Genomic DNA, 23,231 nt, shown 5'->3' on the forward strand with positions numbered 1-23,231 from the left:
TAGAGAAGAGAAGCAGGTACAAATCGCTTCAGGAAGCAGAGCGTAAATAACAAAATAGGGTGCAACTCCCTCAACCCACTGCCTTTAGGCTAAACTTCCTTGTTTAATTCAATTTCACAAGTCAGAGTAATTTCATCAGACTCAGCTACCAAAGACATCCAGCATTCCTAGACACCTAGCTGTCTCTACCAGGGTTTGTTCAAGGACCTGAATTATTGGAATTTAATTTTGCTTTGGGATTTTTCTTCAGTTGTTTGAGGTTTTTTTTTGGTGTTTTGATTGGTTGGCTTGGTTGGGGTATTTTTGTTGGTTTTTTGGTTGGTTGGGGGTTTTTTAAATCAAATTTTCAAAACACTTCAGGCACTGAATCCAGCAACTGCTCCCAAAAAATCCAAGTAAACAGATATAAACCACTATTAAGGAAGACTATTTGTAAAAAAAAAAAAAAAAAATTTATTTGCTGCAGTGTTTACATACAAGATAATTGCTTTCGGTACCAAAAGAAAACAAGACTAGTAATTTCATTTAAAAGATTTATCCTTCTTAACAAAAGTGACTTGGTATGGCTTTTTGATCCTCTGTACTATGATTATAAATTATCTTCAAAATCCTAGTTGAGGTGGCACTCTGATATTAATCACATTTGCTAAAAACATACATGCAGATACATAAAGGAGAGCTCTAAGGAATTAAAAGCCAAATTTAATAAATGAGGTAGTTCATCTGGTTAGGCAGAAACGTAGATTTGTGTTTCTTTGTATAAAACATCCACAACCTCTGTACGTGCATCTGCACTCAGAGGTCTATCGCTTGCAACACAGCCTCACTGAAAAACTTTGCCCTTTGCCTTTCACAGCAGGGAGGGGAGTTCAAGAGATAACCTTGATGTGCGCAGCCAAAGACTTCACCATCAGAACTCACTTGCTCCTGCTACAGCTCCGGAGCATCCCTCTCCACAGCCTACAGCAAGAGTGATGGCCAATCTTGCCCTTTTTTGGAGTCAGAACGGATTAAGGCAGAACAGTACTTTTAATTATTGAGATAGTCAGACTGGTCTAATTTCGAACAATCTGATTTGGATGACTGTTGTGTCCAGATCCTGAGGATTTTTAACTACCTGAATGTATGGTATTTTTTTTCCTGTGCCTCTACCATAGTGCATTAAAACTTCCCTTCATATATACCACAAAACACTCATTTCTATTTAAATTGCCAACCAGCAGCTCAGAGATTCAATGTTCACATTACTTAGCATTTAAAACACTACTAAACCATCTCAGCATTCTGCTACAAAAATCTTAAGTTAAATTGTGATTAAAAATGCCATTATAAGTCTGTACCTGATTATCAAGTGAGAGTTACTCAACTAAAGAAAGACATTTCAGCAGAGAGTTGACAGAACAACTTTCTGCCAGGCACCACATCAAGAAGAAAGGTGCTCATTGTCATTATCCTTCTCCGATTAAGGTCAGTCACTGTAGCCAGCACAGAACCAAGTGTGCAATCCTTCATGTTATCTTTAAAAAGAAGCTTCAAAGAGAAAAAAAATCATTTGCAAAGTGAATAAATATCCCAGGCACCCATGGCTTCACTTATTCGTGTTCTCTGAAACATCAATCAGCAAGAAGGACAGACAGCGTTGTCATCTGTTTGCCTGTTCAAAAAACAAAACAAAAAACAAAGGTTCAAGTTCTGCTTATCAATTACTTGGAAGCTTCTCAACAGCATAGCTCAATTACCAGACAAACCACATGTATATATTTTTTATAAATAAAACCAAGTTTCAGGATTCGAGACATTTAAAATTATTAAAACCACCCAGATGTTTACCTGCATATTTTTATAAATCCAATCTGTAAACACAGTCATGTTCCCATACACTCCAGGTCTATTGGGACTAGCACAGCCAGTTCCCCAGCTGGTATCTCCAACCAGCCACCATATGGAGTTCTTGTTAGTTACTAGAGGACCTCCACTGTCACCCTGCACAAAACACAAGCATATTGTTAGAGAACCGGCCACCACGAAAGACACAATTAATTTCACTTCAGGAATACAGATTAGGTTTCAAAAAAGGCTAGCCATCATTTTAAGGCAGTCACTAAAATAAAATGCAATAGCAATTACAGTATTAATTGCAAAAAGGATAAAAATTGTTTGCCCAAAGCACTAAATGAGATAGACATTATTGATTTTCTTGTTCACAAGCATAATGCTAAGGTGTCTCTGTGATTATGAAAAGCATTCATTCACTTTCAAGTAGCAGAAAGCAAAACATCCTCGAAGCATTAAAAATTACTGCCTCACCCTTTTCGGGTATTTAGCAAGAACTCTGGCAGCCATGCAGAAGATGGAACAAAAGCAATCCATTCTAAAGGGAGAAGCCCAACCAAAATGCTACTTTTTTTTTTTTTTTTTTTTAATTGGCATAGGATCTGTTTGTAATTAATAAATTATTAAAAAAACCCAACTAGTGAGACCGAAAATTAATCTGATTATTAGGTGTTAATATAGGAACAATTACCTGACAAGAATCAACTCCTCCTTCTAGAAATCCAGCACAGATCATTGTAGGCAAAATCATGCCATTATAGATATAGCCAGAGTTACACCTAGAACGTTCTATTAGGGACACCATAACATAATTCAAGGTATTTGATGTTTTGCCTGAAATTGAAATGCACAAACATACAAAGACAAAATTAGAACAAGCATCATATTACAGGGTGTTTCAAAAAGATGGACCCAATTTGAAGTCACTACTGCTTTGAAATTGGATCGGGTTTTTTGAAACATCCTGTACATTGCTATTACAAATCCCAGCAGCTAACACTGTTCAAGACACAATAAACTTACTAGAAACATCAGAATGGACACTTAAGATGTATGATCCATTGCTCAGAGACAACTATGACATTAAAACTCCCTTCCAGTGAATTATCCAGATTTGCTGTCTGTGTAGTATAAAGCAAGAGAACATGGCACCCACCTGCCTACTCCAGGCCTAAATCAACTGTGTCATCTACACGGCTATTAAAAGCACATGGAGGCTGCAAGAGGGTAAGAGGAGCTCCCCACAGTTTCACAGTCCAGCACAAGCCACCAGCAATTCCCATACTCTGTGTTCAGCTACATCCAACATCCCCATCCCCACCCAGTGGTCTCTAATACTGTAGGAAACCTTTCCTCCTTTTCCTTCTCATTTCTTGCAAATTTACTTGCATCATGCTGATTTCGCTTGAGTCAGTGAAAGGACATGCTCCTGCCCTTTTGCATGTCCACAGGGGACTGGCTTAGCATACAACCCTTGTTATAAGAAAGGGTATATGGGCACTGAATTGGCCAAGCTAGCAGGGGCACAAAATTGTTTCCTGTGTGGATATTTCTGGCCCCTGGCACTCATTTGAGGCTCCTTTGCAGCCTGCTGAATGAAACACATTACAAGTTGCTTTGGGACAGAATGCCTTTTGTAAATATTAGGGGCTGTAAAATGAGTGAAAAAACAGCATATCAACAGACCTGGTTCAAACTGCCCAATCAGCCCTTATAACTATTATTTGTAGAGGACTGGTTTATTTGAAGAGGACTGGTTTTTTTATGCAGAAGACCGAAATATTCCAAAGCCACTCTTACCCCCTTGGTACTCTGCTCCCCATCCAGATATCCAGCACTGCTGATTAGGTTCAAACATCATTCCTGGATTCGGCAGACAAACTGGCCGTACAGTATCTACAAAACAAACGCAGTAACATCTGTAATCCCAGATGTCCAGACATAATGCAAAACAAATGCACATGAAATATCTCAGCATGACCACCACTTGCATACACACAAGCATTTTTGCTGCACTTTTACTTTCCTTGCAGATAGGCAATACCATGCAATGCAGGCAGCAACAGAAAGCTCAGCAGCTACCCTTTCCCAAATGGCTACCTAATCCTGATCTCAAAGTGAGGAACAAGCACAGTTAAGGGTTCTCACTCAAGTAATCAGGCTACCCAGAATGATTAACACCAGATCTTCTGATCAGTAGAAGAGGACAAAGAAGAAGAAAGACTTCTAACTTCCTCTCTGCACTCTTTTTGCAAAAAACACTGTTGAAAATAATCACAATGCAAGCAGGATTCCATGCCTGTGTATAAGAAGTGTGAGTCAGAAAACCAGACAACCTTGCTATTCTCAGCAGCAGAAGAGGCCCTCCAGATTATTTCTAGTAGCTTTAAGCTGATGCACGGAAATACAAAAGACCTGTACAGACAGCACCTGTACACAGAAAGCACTTCAAGTGTAAATAATGCTTTGTCTGTTTTAACCACCTGCTTACAAACAACCTACATCTACATTTAAGAAAGAATCTTCTTGAAACATTTGGGTTTGGGTTTTTGGGTTGAGTTTCTTTTTGTTTGATTGGTTTGGGTTTTGTGGGGTTTTTTTTCCGTAATTGTTATTTGACATAACTTGGTTTAGGGTTTAGTCAGTTCCTCTACCACTACATCCTCACTCTGCATGTACAGGAACGGTGATACTTAAGCACTGTACAGCATTCTGGAGTAAAAGCTCATGACTGAGATGAACCCACACTCCATTCCCATGTTCTAGATTTAAATAAAGCCTAATTAGAAAATCAGAAGTTGTGCCCTCTGTCTCCACCTCCACCCTGTCTCTGCCTCTAGGTTGGCTCTACCCACAGTTTGTGTTCTTCCTGTAAATATTTACAAAGCTTTCTTTATGAACTTCAGAAGTTTCAAAATATGTGCTTATAGCTATCAGACTTTTGTCTTAAGAAAGGCAGAATACATACCAGTAAAACTCAGCGGTGTCTCTAACTTCATAAGGGCAACGTCATTGTCTTTAGAATCTGTATCATAATCCGGATGGGAAATGATCTGTTGCACTCTGTACCCATATCCTAAGAACATCTCATTCTGGTTCAGAATCCCAGCATAAACCCTCCAGTTGTACGGGTCAGAAAATTGTCTACAGAAAAAAGACAGGTTAGAAGGTTTGCTTCTCTGCTAATGAGTCACAGATTATGACCATCAAAAAAATTGTCTCCAGAAATGGCAGCAAATGCATGTGCAACCAACAATGCACATACATTTGACTACCATCGCTGAAGAACAAGGCAAACAAATTGCAAGACAACTAGCTTTGAGAAAGCTTGACTCTAATTTCATAAATATATTAAAAAAAAATATCTTTGAAACGGGTTAAGTATCACTGTCACCTGACCCTTAGTCACTCAGCACAGCAAATTATAGTCTGAGACTGCAACACTGAAGTCTATTGATTTCCATGGCTGGGAGATCAAGCAGTTATTTCTGAGGTCTCGCATGTCAGTGGTATCACTCACATGTACTATCCAAAGCATGCAAGGGCAGGAGAAACCAGAATCAGTAAAAACATAATCTAGTGAAGGAATTTCACTATCTTGAAAATGCTAGGGGGTTTTTTGTTTCATTTTTGTGGGGTTCTTTTTAAATGTTAAGCATGCTCACTAGGTGTAATTCAAGTAGCCTCTTGTGCTCCAGCACAGTTTACAAATGCTCAACAGAAAACTTTCCACAAGTGTTAAAACTCCCTCCATGAGAACTGGCAAGGCAGTAGTGCTCACAAGTTGCTCCCCCTCCAGAAAAAAAATAAAAAAAATAAAATAATAAATGAAAAAAAATCAAGACTTAGAAACCATTTTTGTGCCCTCTACAGCCTAGTTGCCATTCCTAAAGCTTTTGCATACTACAGAGATCAAATAAAAAAATGAAGGATAAGATCATCACATAAAAATAAACACTTACATTCCTTTCTCAAGGTTAAGGACAAAGTTATTTTTCCTCGGCTTTGCCTCAAACCATGATTCAGTCAACTAACCGTTAAAATGTTATTGCTTAGTTGGTTTTCCCTCCAGCAGAAGTAGACACCTTTTAAGCACATTCTTCCACTGTACACAAGGTACAACAACACCCTCAATGCTCCTTTAAACTTCTACTTTCATCAATTAAAAATGGACAAAGCACCATTTCTTTTTCTTATTGATGCCTATGTAAGGTATTCCTTGGACAGGTATAAATCTACATTTAGTACTGATTTTGGCTTTATTACCCTGTGGCATGAAGATGTGAGGAAATAAATGGTACAGGCATCTTCAAATTTATTGTGTCTACGGTTGTGCAATATTTGAGGGTTTGGCACATTTTTTTTCCTTTTGTTTATTTTTCTGCAAAGTGTAATTCACCATCTTCATTATAACATTGTACTGTCTGGCGTAACTTTGGTGTTTTGAATTTGTCTCTTAAGTTGGATGAGTATCTGTGCCCAACACCACTATCCAACTTAATTTCCACCTTTAATAAATAAGATAAGTAAATAAGATTTTCTTCCTATAGAAAGCAGACAGACAACCTGCAGCTGACCTTCTGTGCAACAAGTTTTCCCTTAATACCTGAAAACCACACTGTTACACAGCCAAAATATTGTACCTAGTATCTGCATTCAAGGGGGTTTCAAAGCAGAAAGTCAAGAGACTTAAGTAAATCTGTGCTTTTCAGCCTGGAGCAAGAAAAACAGCCATTTGAGAGATGAACAAGTGAGCTGGTGCTCACAGTGGCCACATGGGCCGAGACTCACCCTTCCACGCAGTGTGCCGCTGTCACGATCCACTGGGGGGTGATGATGGAGCCCCCGCAGACGTGAGTGCCCTGCACATGGAGGCTGACCTGCCACGGCCACTGCCCCAGCGTCGCCCCGCTGCCACCCACGATCCTGCTCATCATGTTCACACTTTTAGTGGACACGCCGCACTCTAAGAGGTCAGTCACACACATGCAGGTGTTAGTTAAAGGGAGAGTTGGTCTGGAAGATGGTGTCTGCAGCTCAGGGTTTGTTGGCAGAGGGGAGCGCAGGCCATGTCAGACCTCTGCTTTGCTGCCGGTCAATAGGCTGCAGCTCAGGCCCCTGCCCTGGACACCGAAATCCTGAGTCTCTCACAGCCCAGACCCCTTTTGCAATGCAAACGTCAAGATGAATATTTGGTAGCCACTGCCCCTGGTTCACCATGAACCATAAACCAGTGGTTCATTTCACCTTTGAGCGTGGTATGCCGGCATCTCTGGTGAGCCACACAGACACATGCCTTGATGCCAAGCAATGAAAGAGATGTCGTCTTGTGACAATCATCACCATCAGGAACATACTGCCTACCCAGACATTAGATGCACCACAGACATCCCACCACGGCTGCCAGGCAAGAGCTACAGAACTTCACCACAGGGAAGTAATTTAAAGGAACTGGTGGCAGCAAAGACAAAAGCAACTGGGGATCTAACAACCCTCTGGTCTCCTCTCACACCCTGCTCTTTAAACTGCACCTTTTGAAACTTGACAACCACAGTTAAATCACCAACCCATCAAAAGAGGGCAGTTATTTATGTAGATTCAAACCGACTTTCCAGCCAGAGCATTTCAAAGCATGAAAAGCAGTTTGATAAACAGTCACTTACTGATGCAGCGCAGAGAAACCACATTTCCTGATGCACAATAATCACTGCGATAGAAATAATAACAGAAAATAAAATTAAAACTATCCAAACAGAAAAGCCCCACAGTATTTTAGGCACACAGTGAAGCAAATGGTGAGTAAAGTTCACCCTTCAGCTGCTGCCTACCCTTTCCAGCTATGTGCCCTGCCTTCACCCTCATCTTCCTGCTGAAGGTTCCCTCCTTTCTTCACTCTCTCCAGCTACCCTACCAGCAATCATCCGGCCTCCACCATTTCTCGCATTCACCAAAACTGTCATGTGGAAGACTGCAGTCACCAGTACAAAAGGTTTGCAAGCCTATTGAGAAGCAAGATGAAGAACAGCATGAGAAAAAGTTGAGCTGATTTATGAAGTAGTTGTAGAAGAACCTAAACAAGGGAGCCACAGGAACTTTGCAGGCACAGCAGTCTGTAGGTTTAGAAACTAGACACTTCAGAGCTGTTTCATGAGTATAAAAATGATATTTTCCACAGTGAAAGATCCATTTGGCATGCTATGCGTTCACGTGACTGAAAATAAAAGCTGTACCAGCCTCTGTGTTACAGCTGGTAGCTATTGTCACCATACAGAAACTCCTGTTGTTGGTCAAAGAGCCTTAGAAAAGTATCTTTCACATGGCAACCTTCTGGACAGCAGGGAGGGAACAGGATGGGCCATCTCTTCTAAAAGAGGAGAGGAAGAATGGAAAAATGAAAGCTGTGTTTTTATATAGAAGGGAATGCAGTTGCTGCAATCAGATTGAAAACAAAGTCTCTTTCCCTCTAACAATTCCCATAGAAAGATGTGTTTACATTATGCTACACCTCTTACAACAGCTAAAAAGACCACTGATAAAAGCAAATAAGTTTGTATTAAAAAGAGGTACCTGCTATATAGCTTTTTGTACAGGTCTATATTCCCAGCACTTGTGTTCAGCTTCATGTAGCTTTTAAAGCTGGCTTCAGCTGCTACTCCTTGACTGTAGTAGTATGTATCTCTGCAAAACAGGAAGTCCATTATGAAACATGGTAGTTTCAGTTTTCAAACAGGCAACAAACTGTGTGCCAAGATAACATTTCTGACATGAACACTAAAAATATGATTTTTTTTTTTTAATTGAATGCCAATGTTGTAGTACAGAGCCAGAGACTCAGATTCTCTAAACATTCATCAAGTTCTGTTTCCCATCAAACAGTTACTAGATTAAAATAATATTTTCATCTAACATGCATAAAAGATAGGAATCCTCAGCCTCATGGAACACCGTATGAAAAAGGGATGGCTTTGTTGGTACATTTACACAGCATAGTTCCAGGTCCAGGCACAACAGAACACAGTATTTGCCAACTGTATCAAAGAGACGCAACATCAAGTATTTCTACTGCAGAAGAATTCAGGCTACAGCATTACATGAGGAGAACATGAGCAGCACTCTTGGCCATGAATGCTTATGGTGATCTTCCACACGAGCAGGAATTCCTTGTGTCCTCAGAAGACGAAGGCTTTCTATGCAATACATGTGATAACAGGTTAAGCCAGACTGGATGTTACTGAGCAACTATAATGATCTGCTACTAGCTGAGGCAAGCTCTGGAAGATGGTTGTGAGTGAACGTATTTAGATATAAGTGACCCCACTGAGTAACCACTGCATGCATGCCAGATGCTGTTACTCGGAGCAATGCTTCATTTTGACTCTGTAACAGCTATGATTGTTAAAATCGCACCCACCAGGGTCCACAAGAACTAGATCACTAAATGCTTTTTGTTTCAGATATGCATTCTTAAAAATGGCAAGAGGGAAATTTTAACCTTTCTGTGCATGTGCAAAGGCTGATGAAGGTTAGACTTACACACTGTAGCCCATGTCTTGACATGCAGTCTTCCCATAATCATCATTCCAGTCATCTTGACAAACAGGATACCAGCATTTGCTGACAGGTGAATAAACTTCCAGGATAAAGTTTGGTCCAAAAAGTCTAACTGCCAGAAAAGGAAGAAGAGGAAAAAAAAAAAACTGAGAACATCACAAGCTATGTTACTGCCCGTTCTTAATACTTAAAGGTATTATTACCCACAATTTTGCTTGTATTTACAAACTGGTGTTAATGCTGCCTTCAACTTAGACTCTGAGTAGATATCAAGCAAACAGAAATATCACAATTACTTAATTCTTTTGTGTAAGGCAATTTAAAAGAACTACCACTTAAAAATGCAAGACAGTGTTCATCTTTTCAGCTGTTATGCTCAAAATTCTTTCTCTTTCTACCACTGAGAAAGATTACAACAGCCAGTCTTATCTTTTATCTATACAACCATGTATTTCTTATCATATATTGTGTATCAATAAAATATAATCTATTCTGCTATATTGATATACTATATCTTAGTACACCAAATTTCTCAGACAAGTGTTTGTAGAGCAAGAATGTAATAAGGAGCAATTACCTCTGATATTCTATGCCTCATTATGTATTTATTTGCAGAAAAATTTAATATAAAATAGCTCAAGCAAAAGAACAGATTGAACAAGCTTCTCCAAAATTGCATTATTCAACCAAATGGAGTGGAACATGTTTGGAGCATTCATCAGTAAATGCTAACACTGTATGAGGCATGTGCAGAAGAAAAGTTCCCAAAGAGAGAATAAGAGCGCAGCAGTTTTCCAGAGTGTCACTGGTGCAATATAGGTGCTAGAAGCAGGATGCCACATCTTTGGAATGAACAAATAGATTATATTTCCACCTTTCACCTTCAGCTCTGCACTAAACCTCCCCTGGGCTACTTCTCAGTTAGAAACACTGATCAGATCAGGCTTTCTTACACAAAGGAGTTAGGAAATAGTTGAAAATAAGTATTGGGAGAACAGGGAATGCAAAATATGTGGACAATCACAAGCCTGATTAGAGACCACCAGATCTCTGTTATCACCTAAGTTCTCCTAAGGAGTCAATGATGACTGTTCATTCCACAGACAATGTTACATCAGTTTTGCACAAACTCCATTCAAATCAAAAGGTAATATTTTAAAAACTGATTTAAAGTTAAGCCAGCTCAAACCCCTGAATCAGTGATTTTCTTTCAGCTTTTTAACTGGACTGGAAACAGACAATATCTAGATGTAGGCTTCAAAGCACTCAAGCACCTTAAACCATTTTAGCAACATAACTTGGTCTAAAATGGCCCTATTGTAACTCATGCAAGCTTTGGACAAAGAAATTTGCTCAAAAACCCTTGCAGTTGACTGAAGGTCCCCTATCTTGGCTGCCAGCACTCACCACACCGGTTTTCATCCTCCCCGTTGGGGCAGTGGTTCACTCCATCACACCAGCGCGAGGGCTGTAGGCACACTCCTGAAGATCCACACTCTATCAAGGAGCCGAGACAACGATTCTCTACTGCAGGGAAAGAGCAACACAGCTATTAGGCTGAACATCAGCTTAGCTTCAGGTGACTATTGCCAACCCTCCTCTTAAGGAATATGCCAGTTTGGCATAGCAAAAGATCAGAAAGTGCTCTTAAATTCAGAAGTGGGAGGAGACCTAACCCAACACAACAGAAGATGTATTGCTCTATGCTTTACATCACTTGTCAGATTAAGTCGCTGATGCAGCTGTTTGGATTTTGTCCACAGCCTCCTCTGAATAAGTGAGCACCATTAAGTTGTCCAAAAGCAGTCAGCTTTGCACTGACAAAGCATAACATTTATAAACAGAAAAGGAGCAAGAAAGTGATTACTCAAATTACAACCTTTTGCTTTCTCTGCCATTTAAAACAAGATTACATTCATCTTGTATAAATCAGAGTTTAAAAAAAAATACCCTAAGAACACAAAGCGTCATCCTGTTTTAGACTAATTCCTCTCTTGCACAGGAAAGAATGAAGAGACTCCTAAAAATATAGCAGATTGGTTTTTAATTTCTTTTGAAAAGTGGCTTTCATTGAAAGGAAAATTAAAACAAACTTCACCTGAGCTGAGCAAAATCGCTCTAGCCCAGCCTCAGAGCTCACTCACCCCCGTTGGGGATGATTTCCAAGGCAAAGATATCATCTCTGATATGACTTACAGTGGTGAGACAGGCTGGACTCACACAACTTTAACACACTTTCAGAGCAAAAGCTTCACAGAAACAAATAAATGGACATGAATTACTTCTGCTCCAATAAAGATCCCATTTTACCAAAATAAAACATATCTTGACCATTTACACTCTTGCAGTTAAGGTACACAAATTTAATTCAGTCTCCTTCTTTTACCTGAAATTAAGTGAAGTTCAAATTTGGAACAGAGCCCCATTTCAGAAAGGGTGCATAGCAGTGACTTCCCTAATGAAATGCAGTGCAGAATAGGGAAGGGAAGGGAAGGGAAGGGAAGGGAAGGGAAGGGAAGGGAAGGGAAGGGAAGGGAAGGGAAGGGAAGGGAAGGGAAGGGAAGGGAAGGGAAGGGAAGGGAAGGGAAGGGAAGGGAAGGGAAGGGAAGGGAAGGGAAGGGAAGGGAAGGGAAGGGAAGGGAAGGGAAGGGAAGGGAAGGGATCACAAACAAACAAAACTGAGTCATCAGGAAGCAATATTAGTTCATCTCTGGAGATAGGCAACAAAGAATTTCCTGTTCCTTAATTCAGCATAAAATGGAAGAATGTATATTTCTAACTTTAAAAGTTTAATACATCTTTTCTTTCAGAACTGAAAAACAAACAAACAAACAAACTTACCAAAATACCAGATGAAGAAAGCAGCAACTGCACAACAAATGACTAGTAAAATTGATAATATAATTACTATGGTTTTCTTTGCACCTGAAATTAAAGAAAGGAGAAAAAGATAAAATAGTTTCACAAATAAGGCAACTTCCAGCCACCAGCACTATCTGTTTCCTTGACATCAAACCCAGACATTTTTTGCCAGACAGACTTTTCTCCATTTCACCGCCCTTCCTCCAAATTGCCCAGGTTCTTATCCAGTTACACTGGCATCCCATCCACCTATTACTTCTTCATCCACAGGGAGGTGGCTCCTTTAACACAGGAGTTGGAAGATCTCTTATTTTTTATCTTACGTTGGAAGACCTTAAGTCTAAAATTGGAAGAAGTCCTGACAAAACTTACTTGGTGCACATGTTCTTCTGGATGAATGTGCTACTGGCCTAGTTGACTGGTAGGTAGCAACCCTTGGGACGTAGCTTGGCACTGATGGAGCATTTGTTGAGAAGTTCTGTGGATATGGGTAAGCACCTACTGGCTGCCTGGCAGAATAGACATTTTCTGGCTGAAAGCCACCATTTTCATAGTATGGCGGAAGACCCTAAATGATAATGTTGAGGGGAAGGAAACAGGGAAAAAATGAAAAACAAGAGACAAGACCTCATTAAGGACAAAATAAGTTTCAGATGCCATTTACATTCAGAACCCTACTAAGTAATTCTGCCAGTGCAGAAATTCACCATGCATACATACACATGCTAGTGACTCCAATTTGCACAGAGAAGGAGATTTACAGTACATGACTAATAATACCTTGCACTTCAAATAATAACAGAGATTGAGGCTGGAAGGCATATAAATAGATCAGTTTCCTGCTCCAAAGTAACTCAGCCTAAGGACTTTTTAGCCCAGCCCTCCAGCTGGCCACACAAACCATTGCACTGGAACACTTGACAGGGTAGAAATAAGCAGCAAGGATAGTTTTAGGCAGTACTGTCAGCAAAAGAAATGCTGAAAAGTAACAGCCTTTGTGTTCCCCGATTGTCCAGGTCTAAGATAAATGCTCTAGTGCTCTGTTTTGTCCTCTGGCAACACCAGGTATGCATAAGCTATTTCTGAAACTCACTGGCCTACAGCAGGTCATGGAATATTTACCCTGGAAGGGTTTTAACAATTAGTTAGAAGCCATTCCAATCTATTCCTCCACAATAAGCTTTAAAAACACAAATCTCTCCCAGGAATACCTGAGCACCTGACACGCTAGTTAATTCAAGCCTCTTACACCTGACTCACAGTATGTCTTTCCCTTTTTGCAGAAAACACAACAAATACTTACATCCACATTTTAAAAGACTTGCTAACCAGTGCATCACTTATAATAGGCTATTACTGGTAAAGAAATAAAAACCCAATTAAAAAAAAAAAAAAAAAAAAAAACAACCCAGAGATTAATATTTTGAATATTTTGTTTACTTACTACAGTAGAGGTCATCTTTCCTGTGTCAGCAGTACCAAAAGAATTCAAGTGTTTGGAAGTAAAGTGTGAACCTGTATTAAAAAAAAAAAAAAATACATAAAAGGAAAAAAAAAATCACAACCAGAATCTTTGTCTACCTCTGCTGTCAGTTTTTCCTTTGGAAAACCACCAAATCTGGAGGAAAAAGGAAAATACAGAAGTATTTCAAGAGAGGATACAAATTAAGAAGGTGCAGCATGAAATCGGATCTCAATAGCCTCTCAATACAACATTGAGGATTATACAGTGGCAACTATTCATTAACACAAGCACCACACAAACCAAGAAGGTTAAGTTAGTGCTCACTCTCGCTGACAGAATGAGAGTTAAAGAATATCCTGGAAACAACCCACACAGTGTCAGTACCAAGTTCAGGTCCTCCTGTCTCTCTCAACACTTACTCATGTATCGCTCAAGGTTTATGACACAGAAACGAGAACATGAACAATGCATCAGGAAATACACATTCAACTAGCTCATTTGATAACATCATGGCTATTAGCCCCACAAGCCACATCTTTTTCACTCTTCTGTGTTATAAACAATTGTTTTCTTGGTTGTGTGTTGTAGCCACCACACCAAAAACAGGGAGAGAAGCACAACAAGGAAATACGCAACATCAATATGAAAGTTTTTCAAATAGAACAGAAGAAAGGAGCTACATCTGATGTTTCAACCATATAGCAGTTTATTTTAAAGTTAAACATTAACATTAAGTAAAACCACAGACTATCAAAGACACATGAAACATTAAATGTTTGCCGCGGCAGTTCTAATATAAGCAGTTATAGACCTCCACAAGCAATAATTTTAAGAAATAGTTTAATCTATTGAGTCCTCTCATAATGTTACTACATATGAAAAAAGCCTAGACATGCCTCAGTCAGGCACTGAGAAGTACCTTTCTCCAGCTCCCAGAGCAGTACCCTGAACACAGACACACTGGCATGATCCCTCTTGAAAGCCATGACTACGAAGAGCAGTTGCATTAAGACACAGCATAATTCAGCTCGACGTATAGGGTTATCTTCTAGAACCTGTACTTAGGTGTCGTCCCACTGCAAACTGAACTGCAAATGCTTTTGAAGCAGACTTCAACAGTACCTTAGCACCTCGAGCATGCCAATACTTCATGATAGTTTAGAAAGGCTGATTCTGGTGTTTGCCTATTAGCACTAACAAAAAAAAATAAAAGGTAAATAATAACGCACTCTTGAACTCTTATTTGAATGGCAGACAGAGGAAAAACAAGTCTTTCTCCTACTTACAATAAGTCCATCAGTTTGGTGACTAAGGCTTCAGGACTTCTGCTTTATGTCGCATCCATTCTTACTCAGCTCTTCATAGCAGAGTCCGGAAGCGCAGCTTTGCCCAGACTTGGGGGACAAGTAACAAGTTGCAGGAAGGTATTTTTGTTCCTTGTTCTCTGAAAAGGAGGAGAAAAAAAAGGATTAGGAAGTTTGGTGATAGCAGACAGAAGAATACATCAGGTGATTCTGAGGTAAGCCAACAAGTACTACAACCAAAGAAAAATCCAAATATTTCTTATGTTACAATTTGAAAGGACTTGCAAATTGGCATGCGACAGTCTTCCTCATTATTTTTCTGGTTTGTTTGTTTTAAATGAACAGAGGAAAAAACTATCTGGGTTCCTCCACTGGCTTTCAATGCCCACTCCCAGTTCAGTTATTTTTAGTATATTTTTCCATCCAGCTTCTGATTAATAATAGTTTTTCCATTATCACACCACAAAATACAAGGAAGTTACAGGTATATGCAGATTTCCATGGTATTACACATAAACATTTGCCAGCGTATTAAAAACAGAATAAACCAAAACCACTAGACTGCCATTAGTTTGCAAACCTTTAAGGCAAAAATTGATGGGTAATATCCAATAATGATAAAATCTAGTTTTCTTAAATGCGTCACTGACATACTTCAAAATATTCTACAAACACATAAAGGGTACTGCAACAACTTCATAGATAAGGAAGCTGGGTCACGGAGAAACAAACTGACCTGTCAAACGCTCTCCATCCCAACAACTACAGAGCTAGAAGAGACTGGTCTCTCTTATCTCAGTCCAATACTTTGGCCTCTAAGTCACCTCGCACACCAGATTAATTTAAACAGTTCCCATATAAAAGTATCATAAACCCACTCTAGTGCAGCATAGTGGGAAGGTACAACTATCCTTCCTTCTTGCTGCCAGTCATTCCTCCTGATGTCTGTTCAGCTATAACAACATTTTATTGGGTACATCTGACAAAAGAAACCTCAAGAGTCCTTTAAAGTGAACTGGTGGAGTTAAAGTGTACAGAGATACCCAGACAAGGAAACAGAGATGGAGCTCACCCCTGCAGCAGGCTTGAAGGAACAAGAGACAAGGCCCAGGGAGCCGGAGCCTTGTAGGTCAGCTTGCTAACCCCTTCTAGCTTTGGAAAAAGCATAAAGCAATGAAAGACACCCATCACTCATATGCCCTCAAGCCCCTGAATTCCAAAAATTTCCATTTACTCCAATGTGGAACAGAACCAGAATTTGGACCTCCAGCAACACAGAAGGTCCAAAATTGAGTATACTTTTGTTTCGTAAGTCTGAACATAAAGAAATAACAGCGCTGTTTCTAATGACAGGCAGTAGTAAGAGTATAAAATATATAGCCATCACTGATATAATTTACTGATTAATTCAGTGAGAGGTACTGCCTCACAGCTTTTACTTGAAATATTTTAGCTTCTTCTCACACGTGGCTTAGGAGTACTATAATTAACATGCTGTCATGGGTCATTAAGATTAAAAAAAATACTCTTTTTTTTTTCCCAGTAAAAGTTGTTAGAATTAAACAAACAGTAATAAAAAAAAAAAACTGAAAATGCTACCTGCATCCAAGAAAAAATTCATCCAATAGCTTTTTTAGTTTTTCTATGGATTTCTGCAAATCAACTCTTTATATTTAAGCAAAAGTTGCAAGAAAGTTGTTGTCTCCTTCATTTGATAACACACTACTTAATTAAAGAAGGACTTCCAAGATTATTAGTCTGCCAAAGGCTTGTCCCCCTGCTTCCAGAGTGACAGCCATTCTCTAACTTGGACAGGAGAAGCATTGAGCACAGAGTTGTGCTGCTCAGCTGTAAGTGGTCCTCACCACCCCATCTTCCTAATCCCTTCACCTCACTACTGGTGGGTAAAGGTGAGCCTTTGCTTTTACCTCCTTACAGCAGCATCAAGTCATGTCTCCTTTATACTGTGTGTGTCCTTCACTAGTCAGAAGCCAACATGTCCAAAAAGACAACAGAAACAACGAAAGACAAAGAAACCTTAAAGATCTAACCATGATTTTGTTAATAAAAACCAACTTGCTGGCTTTTACCCTTATTCTCCATGCAGGCAATAATAATGGTATGTCCTTATGACACACTGTGATGTAGCTATTAATTAAGAGCGGTACTATGTCTTGGAGGCCTAGGTTTCCACAAACACCACTAACTATATTAGTTTCCATTAGCTTTTATACAGAAATCACTATATGTTGCTTCCATGCCTAGACACCTAAGTCAATCAAATGGAACTATTACCTTCAGATATCCTACTAAACACTGTGAGTTCAACTTGGCCAATGAAGCCAGAGTTATATTTGCAATAGTATACTTCCTGCAGTTACCTATGAGTTCAATACATATTTTGCATTATTTCCCAAAATAGAAACATCATCAGCTGTTTGCTAAGCTTTATGATACATATCAACAATTGAAAAAGCAACCACCAAAAAAAAACAAACTAGTTCTTCACAGTCAAATCTACGTAAAAGCAACAACCTGCAAACAAGGAAGAAGGGAGAGGACAGAACAGTTAAAAGCCGAATGCATGAAGTCCAGTTCAGCTTCTAAAAGGAGGAAGCATGAAAGCATCCAAACACTCTACATGAACACTGAATAACACAGTGTCACATCCAAAAAAAATAGCAGTTCCCTTTATCTGGATAGAGAAACACAGCGCATGCAAATGAAAGAACCAGCAAAATTCATTAAGATAGCAAAGGAGTCATTCCAGTGCAAAGATCAACTGTAGAAAAGAGCAAGTCAACAAACTATGGCTTTTGTTGATGATGCTGGGAAGGAAGTATGCTTTCATATTTTTTTTTTTATTACCAACAGTTTTATGACCACCTAGAAGTTTCGGTAGCATAATCTTAAACACAATATAACCATGATAGCAACATGAGGAGGAAAGGGAGAAGGGGCAATAAAAAAATAAGAAGACATAAAACAAGCAAAGACGTAATTCCAGGTTGACTTACATGGTCTTTTCCACACACTGGGCAATTTCTTCCTCTGCTACCTGGACAAAAGAAAAGAAACACGGTCAAGATTACTGTTGAACAAGCAACACTAAAAATTATCATGACCTGTAAATGAAGTATAGAAAGTTTTAAAAAAATACTGCTATGTATGAAAAAGGAAGGTAACTTTTTTTTTTTTTTTTTTTTTTTTTTCTCATCTCATTAATAAGATTTCTTTGATAGTTCTTCAGGAAGTAGTGCTGAATAAATGTATCCTCTGGAAAGGGTCAAAGATAAATCAACAAGCAACTGAGCAACTGCATGCCTCAAAGTCATCAAATTCAGTTTCTTCCAACATCCTGGCCTTTCAGCTAACCTTCTTGATACAGGTAAGGCTCTACTCAGCATGCCTATGCAGTAACTTTACACACCTTACGGAGAACTATATGAGACTATATTTACGTAAAAGGTTGCCACAAATAGAGCCTCGGCATTCTTAAATCTCTTAAGAAATCACTTTGAAGCTATTCTAGGTTAGCTCTTAAAATATCATTAAACTGTAGAACTATTTATGAACAGGGATAAAAAAAATAGTGCCTCTGGGTAAGCACTACCAGCAACTTGAATAAAGTCCAGAACAGTATTTCCAAGAGTGGCAAACCAAGATTAATACTACTTCCACATGCAAAGGAAAAATAAAAATTAAAAAAAAAAAAAAAGGCATTAAAAAGCTCTGAGCAAAAAAGCTCTGAGCGTAGCAGTCTCATTTAAACAGTTGTAGGATATTGTATTCATACTACGAATAATCATCTATTTGTCTTATCTGAAAATAAATGTTACCATGAAAAGACCATCACAAGTACATCACATTCCTTTCTTAGGAAAGATGGGATGGGAAAGGAAGCTGAAAAGATGTTGCCCAGCTAAGCGGATGACAACTGGCAGAAGACCCTAGATGCACATAAAGACATTTCTGAAGTAGAAAGGGCCAAGGTAGGAGATGGACCTATTGGTCAAGCAACAACTGCAGAGGAAGCTATTGCCTACAGCACCCACCACCCCCCACACACAGATCAGTGTTGCTAGGGGGTGTAGCAACAGCCAGCCTGGCTGTTTAGATACTTTCTTCCCCTACAGTACATCCCCAGTTCTGCCTCTGCCCTTCTCCTTCTATGGCAGAAATAAATAACCTCATCTTCTGGTAGTAATATTCAAGTCTCTGTCAACAACACTGAGGGTCTCTGGCTGGTCCTGGTAGGGAATAAAGCTCTCAAGAATATTTGTTTACCATATTTCAGTTGCAAATGAGTATTGTATGAATATGGTACCAGTAGGTACCCACTCTGCAGAAAAAATAAAAACTAGTAATGTTAACAAATCAGACTTATTAAGATATTTGTCCACATCAGCTGATTTCAACATGTGTACTAGAGGTCCTGAGGAGCTGTAAAACACTTCCAAAGGGTCTATGGCAGATAAGAAAGAAAAGCAAGCCTGCTGGCAGGAGGTTTGAATTCGCTCCACAGGGAGGCCCATACCGCCAGAGACAGGTTTAGGGATCCACACATCAAAGACATGGGAGAAGTACTGATGTAGTTGCACAGACATAGCTGAGCTACCACTGCAGTACTGGAACTACTCAACGTGGACTGATCCTTGACTGACACAGATTGTCCATACAGGAAGAGGATCCCATATGTCCAGGAGTGGCAACTCCAAGAGAAATATTTTGAACAGCATCCTAGAATACTGTTTTGACTTGTTTTTCCATTGACATCCTAGAACATAATTTCAACTTATTTCAACTCCCAGGCTGGGCTACCATGATAGATTTGCTCTAGGCTGTCTCTCCTATGCATCAGTATATAATTTTAGAGGTTTAAGAATGAAAGGAAAATGGAAAAAGACGTGCTAAGTCCTACTTCGACATCATCTGTTAACTTAGTCCACCTGCCTTTTGGCTTTGCATTTACATTGATACCCTTAGGTAATAGCCACAACTGCAATTGTTTCCCAGTTTCATTGATCTATGCCACACACAGATAGTCCATCTCCTCCCCCACCTAACACTGCTGAAGTTGGCACAAATCATCTTTCGGAGGTGAAGTTGCTTCCTTTGGCTCTTTCTAAAGTGCTAAAAGAATTAGTGTCACTTTACTCAGGGCAAACAGGGATACTTTAGGACAAAGGCACAATGGGAGAACCATCTCTTAAATTCACTTACATGCACCCACCCAGAAACTTGAGGTGAAATTCAAAGTCCAGGTAAGCTATGATCATCAGTAAAGCCACCTGAGGGGAGGTGTGGGGTGGGGTTGATTTCAACATTTAAAGTTTTGGCCTGCCAGTTTCAGAGATTTGGCTCCTGTAGGAAGGCTCTTATCAACAGAGTCACTCTTCCAAAATTACTTGGTAAGTTGGGATACCCGTAGCTAAAAAATAGCACTTTTGCAAGAAAACAAAACAGCAGTGACATTAATACACAGTGAAGAGGCTGCTCTAGTTTATTGTCCTTATGAGCGACTACTCGCTACGTGACCTTGAAAATACCTGGCTAATCTCACAGTGTCTCGTTTCCCTTCATCACAACAGCAAGAAATGGACAACCTCCACTCTGAGAAGTACCAGGTGGGACGGCGCTGGCGGGTGTAGAGCGCTCCGCACCTGGTCTCCAGCACTGCGTCGGATCGCGTTATCCACTTCACAGCACCCATTCACCTTTCCTGCGCTACTTTAGCTCCTGTCTCGCTTACCCACCGCCCCACGGAGAAGCGCAGCTTTTCCGCGCTACACCTACCAGTAGAGAAACCGGCTGCTTAAAAGAGGCAACCGGGTAAAGCAGAAAAGAGCACCGCTGAAAAGTGCGAACTTATGTGCCCACCCGATTTTATCAGCCGTCGCCTCCAGTCTCTGGAGACGCCGCCGCCTTCCCCGCTGCCCCCAGCGCCGAGGCTGACCGCGGGGTTCTCCGCGCTGACCCCCACCATGGAGGGGCCTCCGCCCCCCCTGCCCCCACGGGACGGGGATTTTCACAGATGCTGGCCAGGTCCCTCCGCACCCGCCTCCCCCCTTCAAGCAAAGCCAAAGTTCCTTAATTAAAAACCAAAAACCGCAGGCGGAACTCAGGGCGGTGGTGCCCCCAGCCCGCGGGACCCGCCCGGCCCCGGAGGTGGCTCCTCCCGGTCCAACAAAGATCCCGTGCGGGGCGAAAGGGCCGCGGCTGGGAGCGCCGCGCTTACCTGGGTCTGCCCCTGCCGGAGAGGAACCGAGACGGGACGCGGCGCAGCGAGCCGGAGCAGCCGCTGCGGTCGAGGAGGAGTTACCCGGGATGCGGGGGGAGCGACGAGGAAGGGGCAGGTGCCACCAGGTGGATGCGTCGCCCGGCCTCTTCCTCCCGCCGGCGCCTGGGAGGAGGGTGCTGCCCGATTCGCTCAGCCCGCGCCCGTAGGGAGACGCCGCGGGTCTGACACGGGGCGGGGACAGCGGCCGTCAGCCCTCTGGGGGGACTGACTGTGCTGTGTCGCTGCCGGCGTGGGGTACGGGGAGCCCTTCGTGCCCGATGGGTGCCGGCAGTCACCCCCAACCTGACCTCACAGGGGCTTCCTCTTCCCCCAGCCCTCTGCCTCCTCCCACGGATGTTTGCAAAACAAGACAGAGAAAAGCCAAGGGAGCCCCGGGCAGGGCCCGCGGCACCCCGAGGGGTGTGGCGGTGGCTGTGCCTCCCGGTGTAACCCCCACCCTCTCCCGGGACTCCTACCGGCGGACCCGTCTCAAGTTGTGCTTTCGCTGCTCCAGTCTAAGCGTGCTGTGGTGACAGACCCGTACCTGTTGTTTTTTCTTTTTCTTTTCTTTTTTTTTTTAACGTACACATCAGTCTTTATTTGCCTGCGTTTTAGGGTGTTGTATGCAAACAAGAAGCCAGAACGCTTCCTTCAACAGGGCAGGTCGGGAGCTGATAAAGATTGCTCATAAAATACCCAGGCCAAGGAAAACTACTTCCTTTTTCTGTTGCCTTTTAGGGCCGTTTTAATAAAGGTGTGCTCTGAAAAATTTCTGCGAGGTCCATTTTCACAATACTTATAACACTCTATTGACTTGTAGTAACTCTCCTGTAAAGCAGATCTACAAATGAGTGAGGTTTTTCTCTGCCAAAGCTGAGCTCCACTGCAAAAATTCCACTTAAAAGCAAAACCTCAGAGTATGACTGGCAAAGCGCATAGGTGTTTGAAGAAATTCCACTCACTTTTAAGAACTGCTCCAAATTAGCTACAATATTGCTGCATGCTACACTTAAGATCTCTGTACAGAGACTACGGATAAGGCAAAGTACACACGTTTGGCATGATAAGTGTTTGGGTTTGTTTATATTTTCAAATGCATATCAAGCAATTACATCAAGTGCACCAAGAAGCCATGATTATACTTTCAGTATTTTTCCAGCTCTGTGCATTTATTCAAAGAGAACTATGTATCTTCAGACCTATTAGCACAAAAACATTTTGGCTGCAACATTTTTGAATTTTAGGTTAGGCTTTCCAGCTGAACCTTTTTGTAGGGCTATTTCTGCTCATGCTCTCCCAAAAGGAGTCGGTGAGATCCAATAATTTTTCTGTGTGGATTCAGTTACAGGAATTGGACCTCAAATGTCACCTGAAGTAAATAATAACATTGTCCCAAGTCACATCTACAACCAAAATGGACTGCATCATCACCTTCTGTGGTTCTCTGTAGTGTCTGCCTGTGTGGCATGTCCTTGTCTTTCATCTAATGGAACTCTGTCAGTGGCCTCCAGAGGTTAAAGATATTCTAGGTTTGAAGCAGGGTAACTGATCGTAAGGTTTCACAGTTAAGTGAAGATGGGGGAAAGTGGCCTTACAGATTGTCAGTTGGCATTATGGCCACAAGGAGAGATGACCACAGGACCATGAAGGAGAGATCCCTCAGGATCTATTCTGCTCTACAGGAGAATTTAAACTTTACTTTGGAATTTAACATCTTTTTTTTTTTTTTTTTTAATTTGAAAGTCATTTGGAGGCTACGTCGTCCTGTACTGGTGATGTCTGTTTTCTAGGATACCTAACAATTTATGTTTCTACAGGTGTTTCTTCTGAGCTCAAGAATGTCCCAGATCTCACTTTGGATTTGTCCAAATGTCTTGCACAACGACTACAGATAAGGAGAAAGTGAGATGTAAAATATGTAGGCTAATGACTCTGT

The 23,231-nt window shown here is 40.9% G+C and overlaps 1 protein-coding gene across 2 annotated transcripts; it reads right to left on the reverse strand.

The window, feature by feature from the left end:
* Positions 1-429: 429 nt before the first annotated feature.
* On the reverse strand, positions 430-21,848 carry TMPRSS2 (transmembrane serine protease 2). Of its 2 annotated transcripts, none has more exons than XM_065068521.1 (16): positions 21,772-21,848; positions 18,033-18,073; positions 14,998-15,155; positions 13,691-13,761; positions 12,619-12,814; positions 12,226-12,309; positions 10,792-10,911; positions 9,367-9,496; positions 8,401-8,511; positions 7,497-7,540; positions 6,625-6,799; positions 4,802-4,977; positions 3,634-3,729; positions 2,525-2,667; positions 1,831-1,983; positions 430-1,654 (listed from the first exon to the last, which is right to left on the reverse strand). In XM_065068521.1, exons 4-16 carry the CDS (start codon positions 13,703-13,705, stop codon positions 1,643-1,645), a joined length of 1,455 nt encoding a protein of 484 aa, XP_064924593.1. In that variant the 5' UTR covers positions 13,706-13,761; positions 14,998-15,155; positions 18,033-18,073; positions 21,772-21,848; the 3' UTR covers positions 430-1,642. The 2 variants fall into 2 exon arrangements, with proteins under 2 accessions (XP_064924593.1, XP_064924585.1); XM_065068513.1 differs by lacking the exon at positions 21,772-21,848 and adding an exon at positions 21,254-21,462.
* Positions 21,849-23,231: the final 1,383 nt, after the last annotated feature.

The sequence above is a fragment of the Columba livia genome, chromosome 1 (assembly GCF_036013475.1).
Source record: "Columba livia isolate bColLiv1 breed racing homer chromosome 1, bColLiv1.pat.W.v2, whole genome shotgun sequence".
Classification (NCBI taxonomy): Eukaryota; Metazoa; Chordata; class Aves; order Columbiformes; family Columbidae; genus Columba; species Columba livia.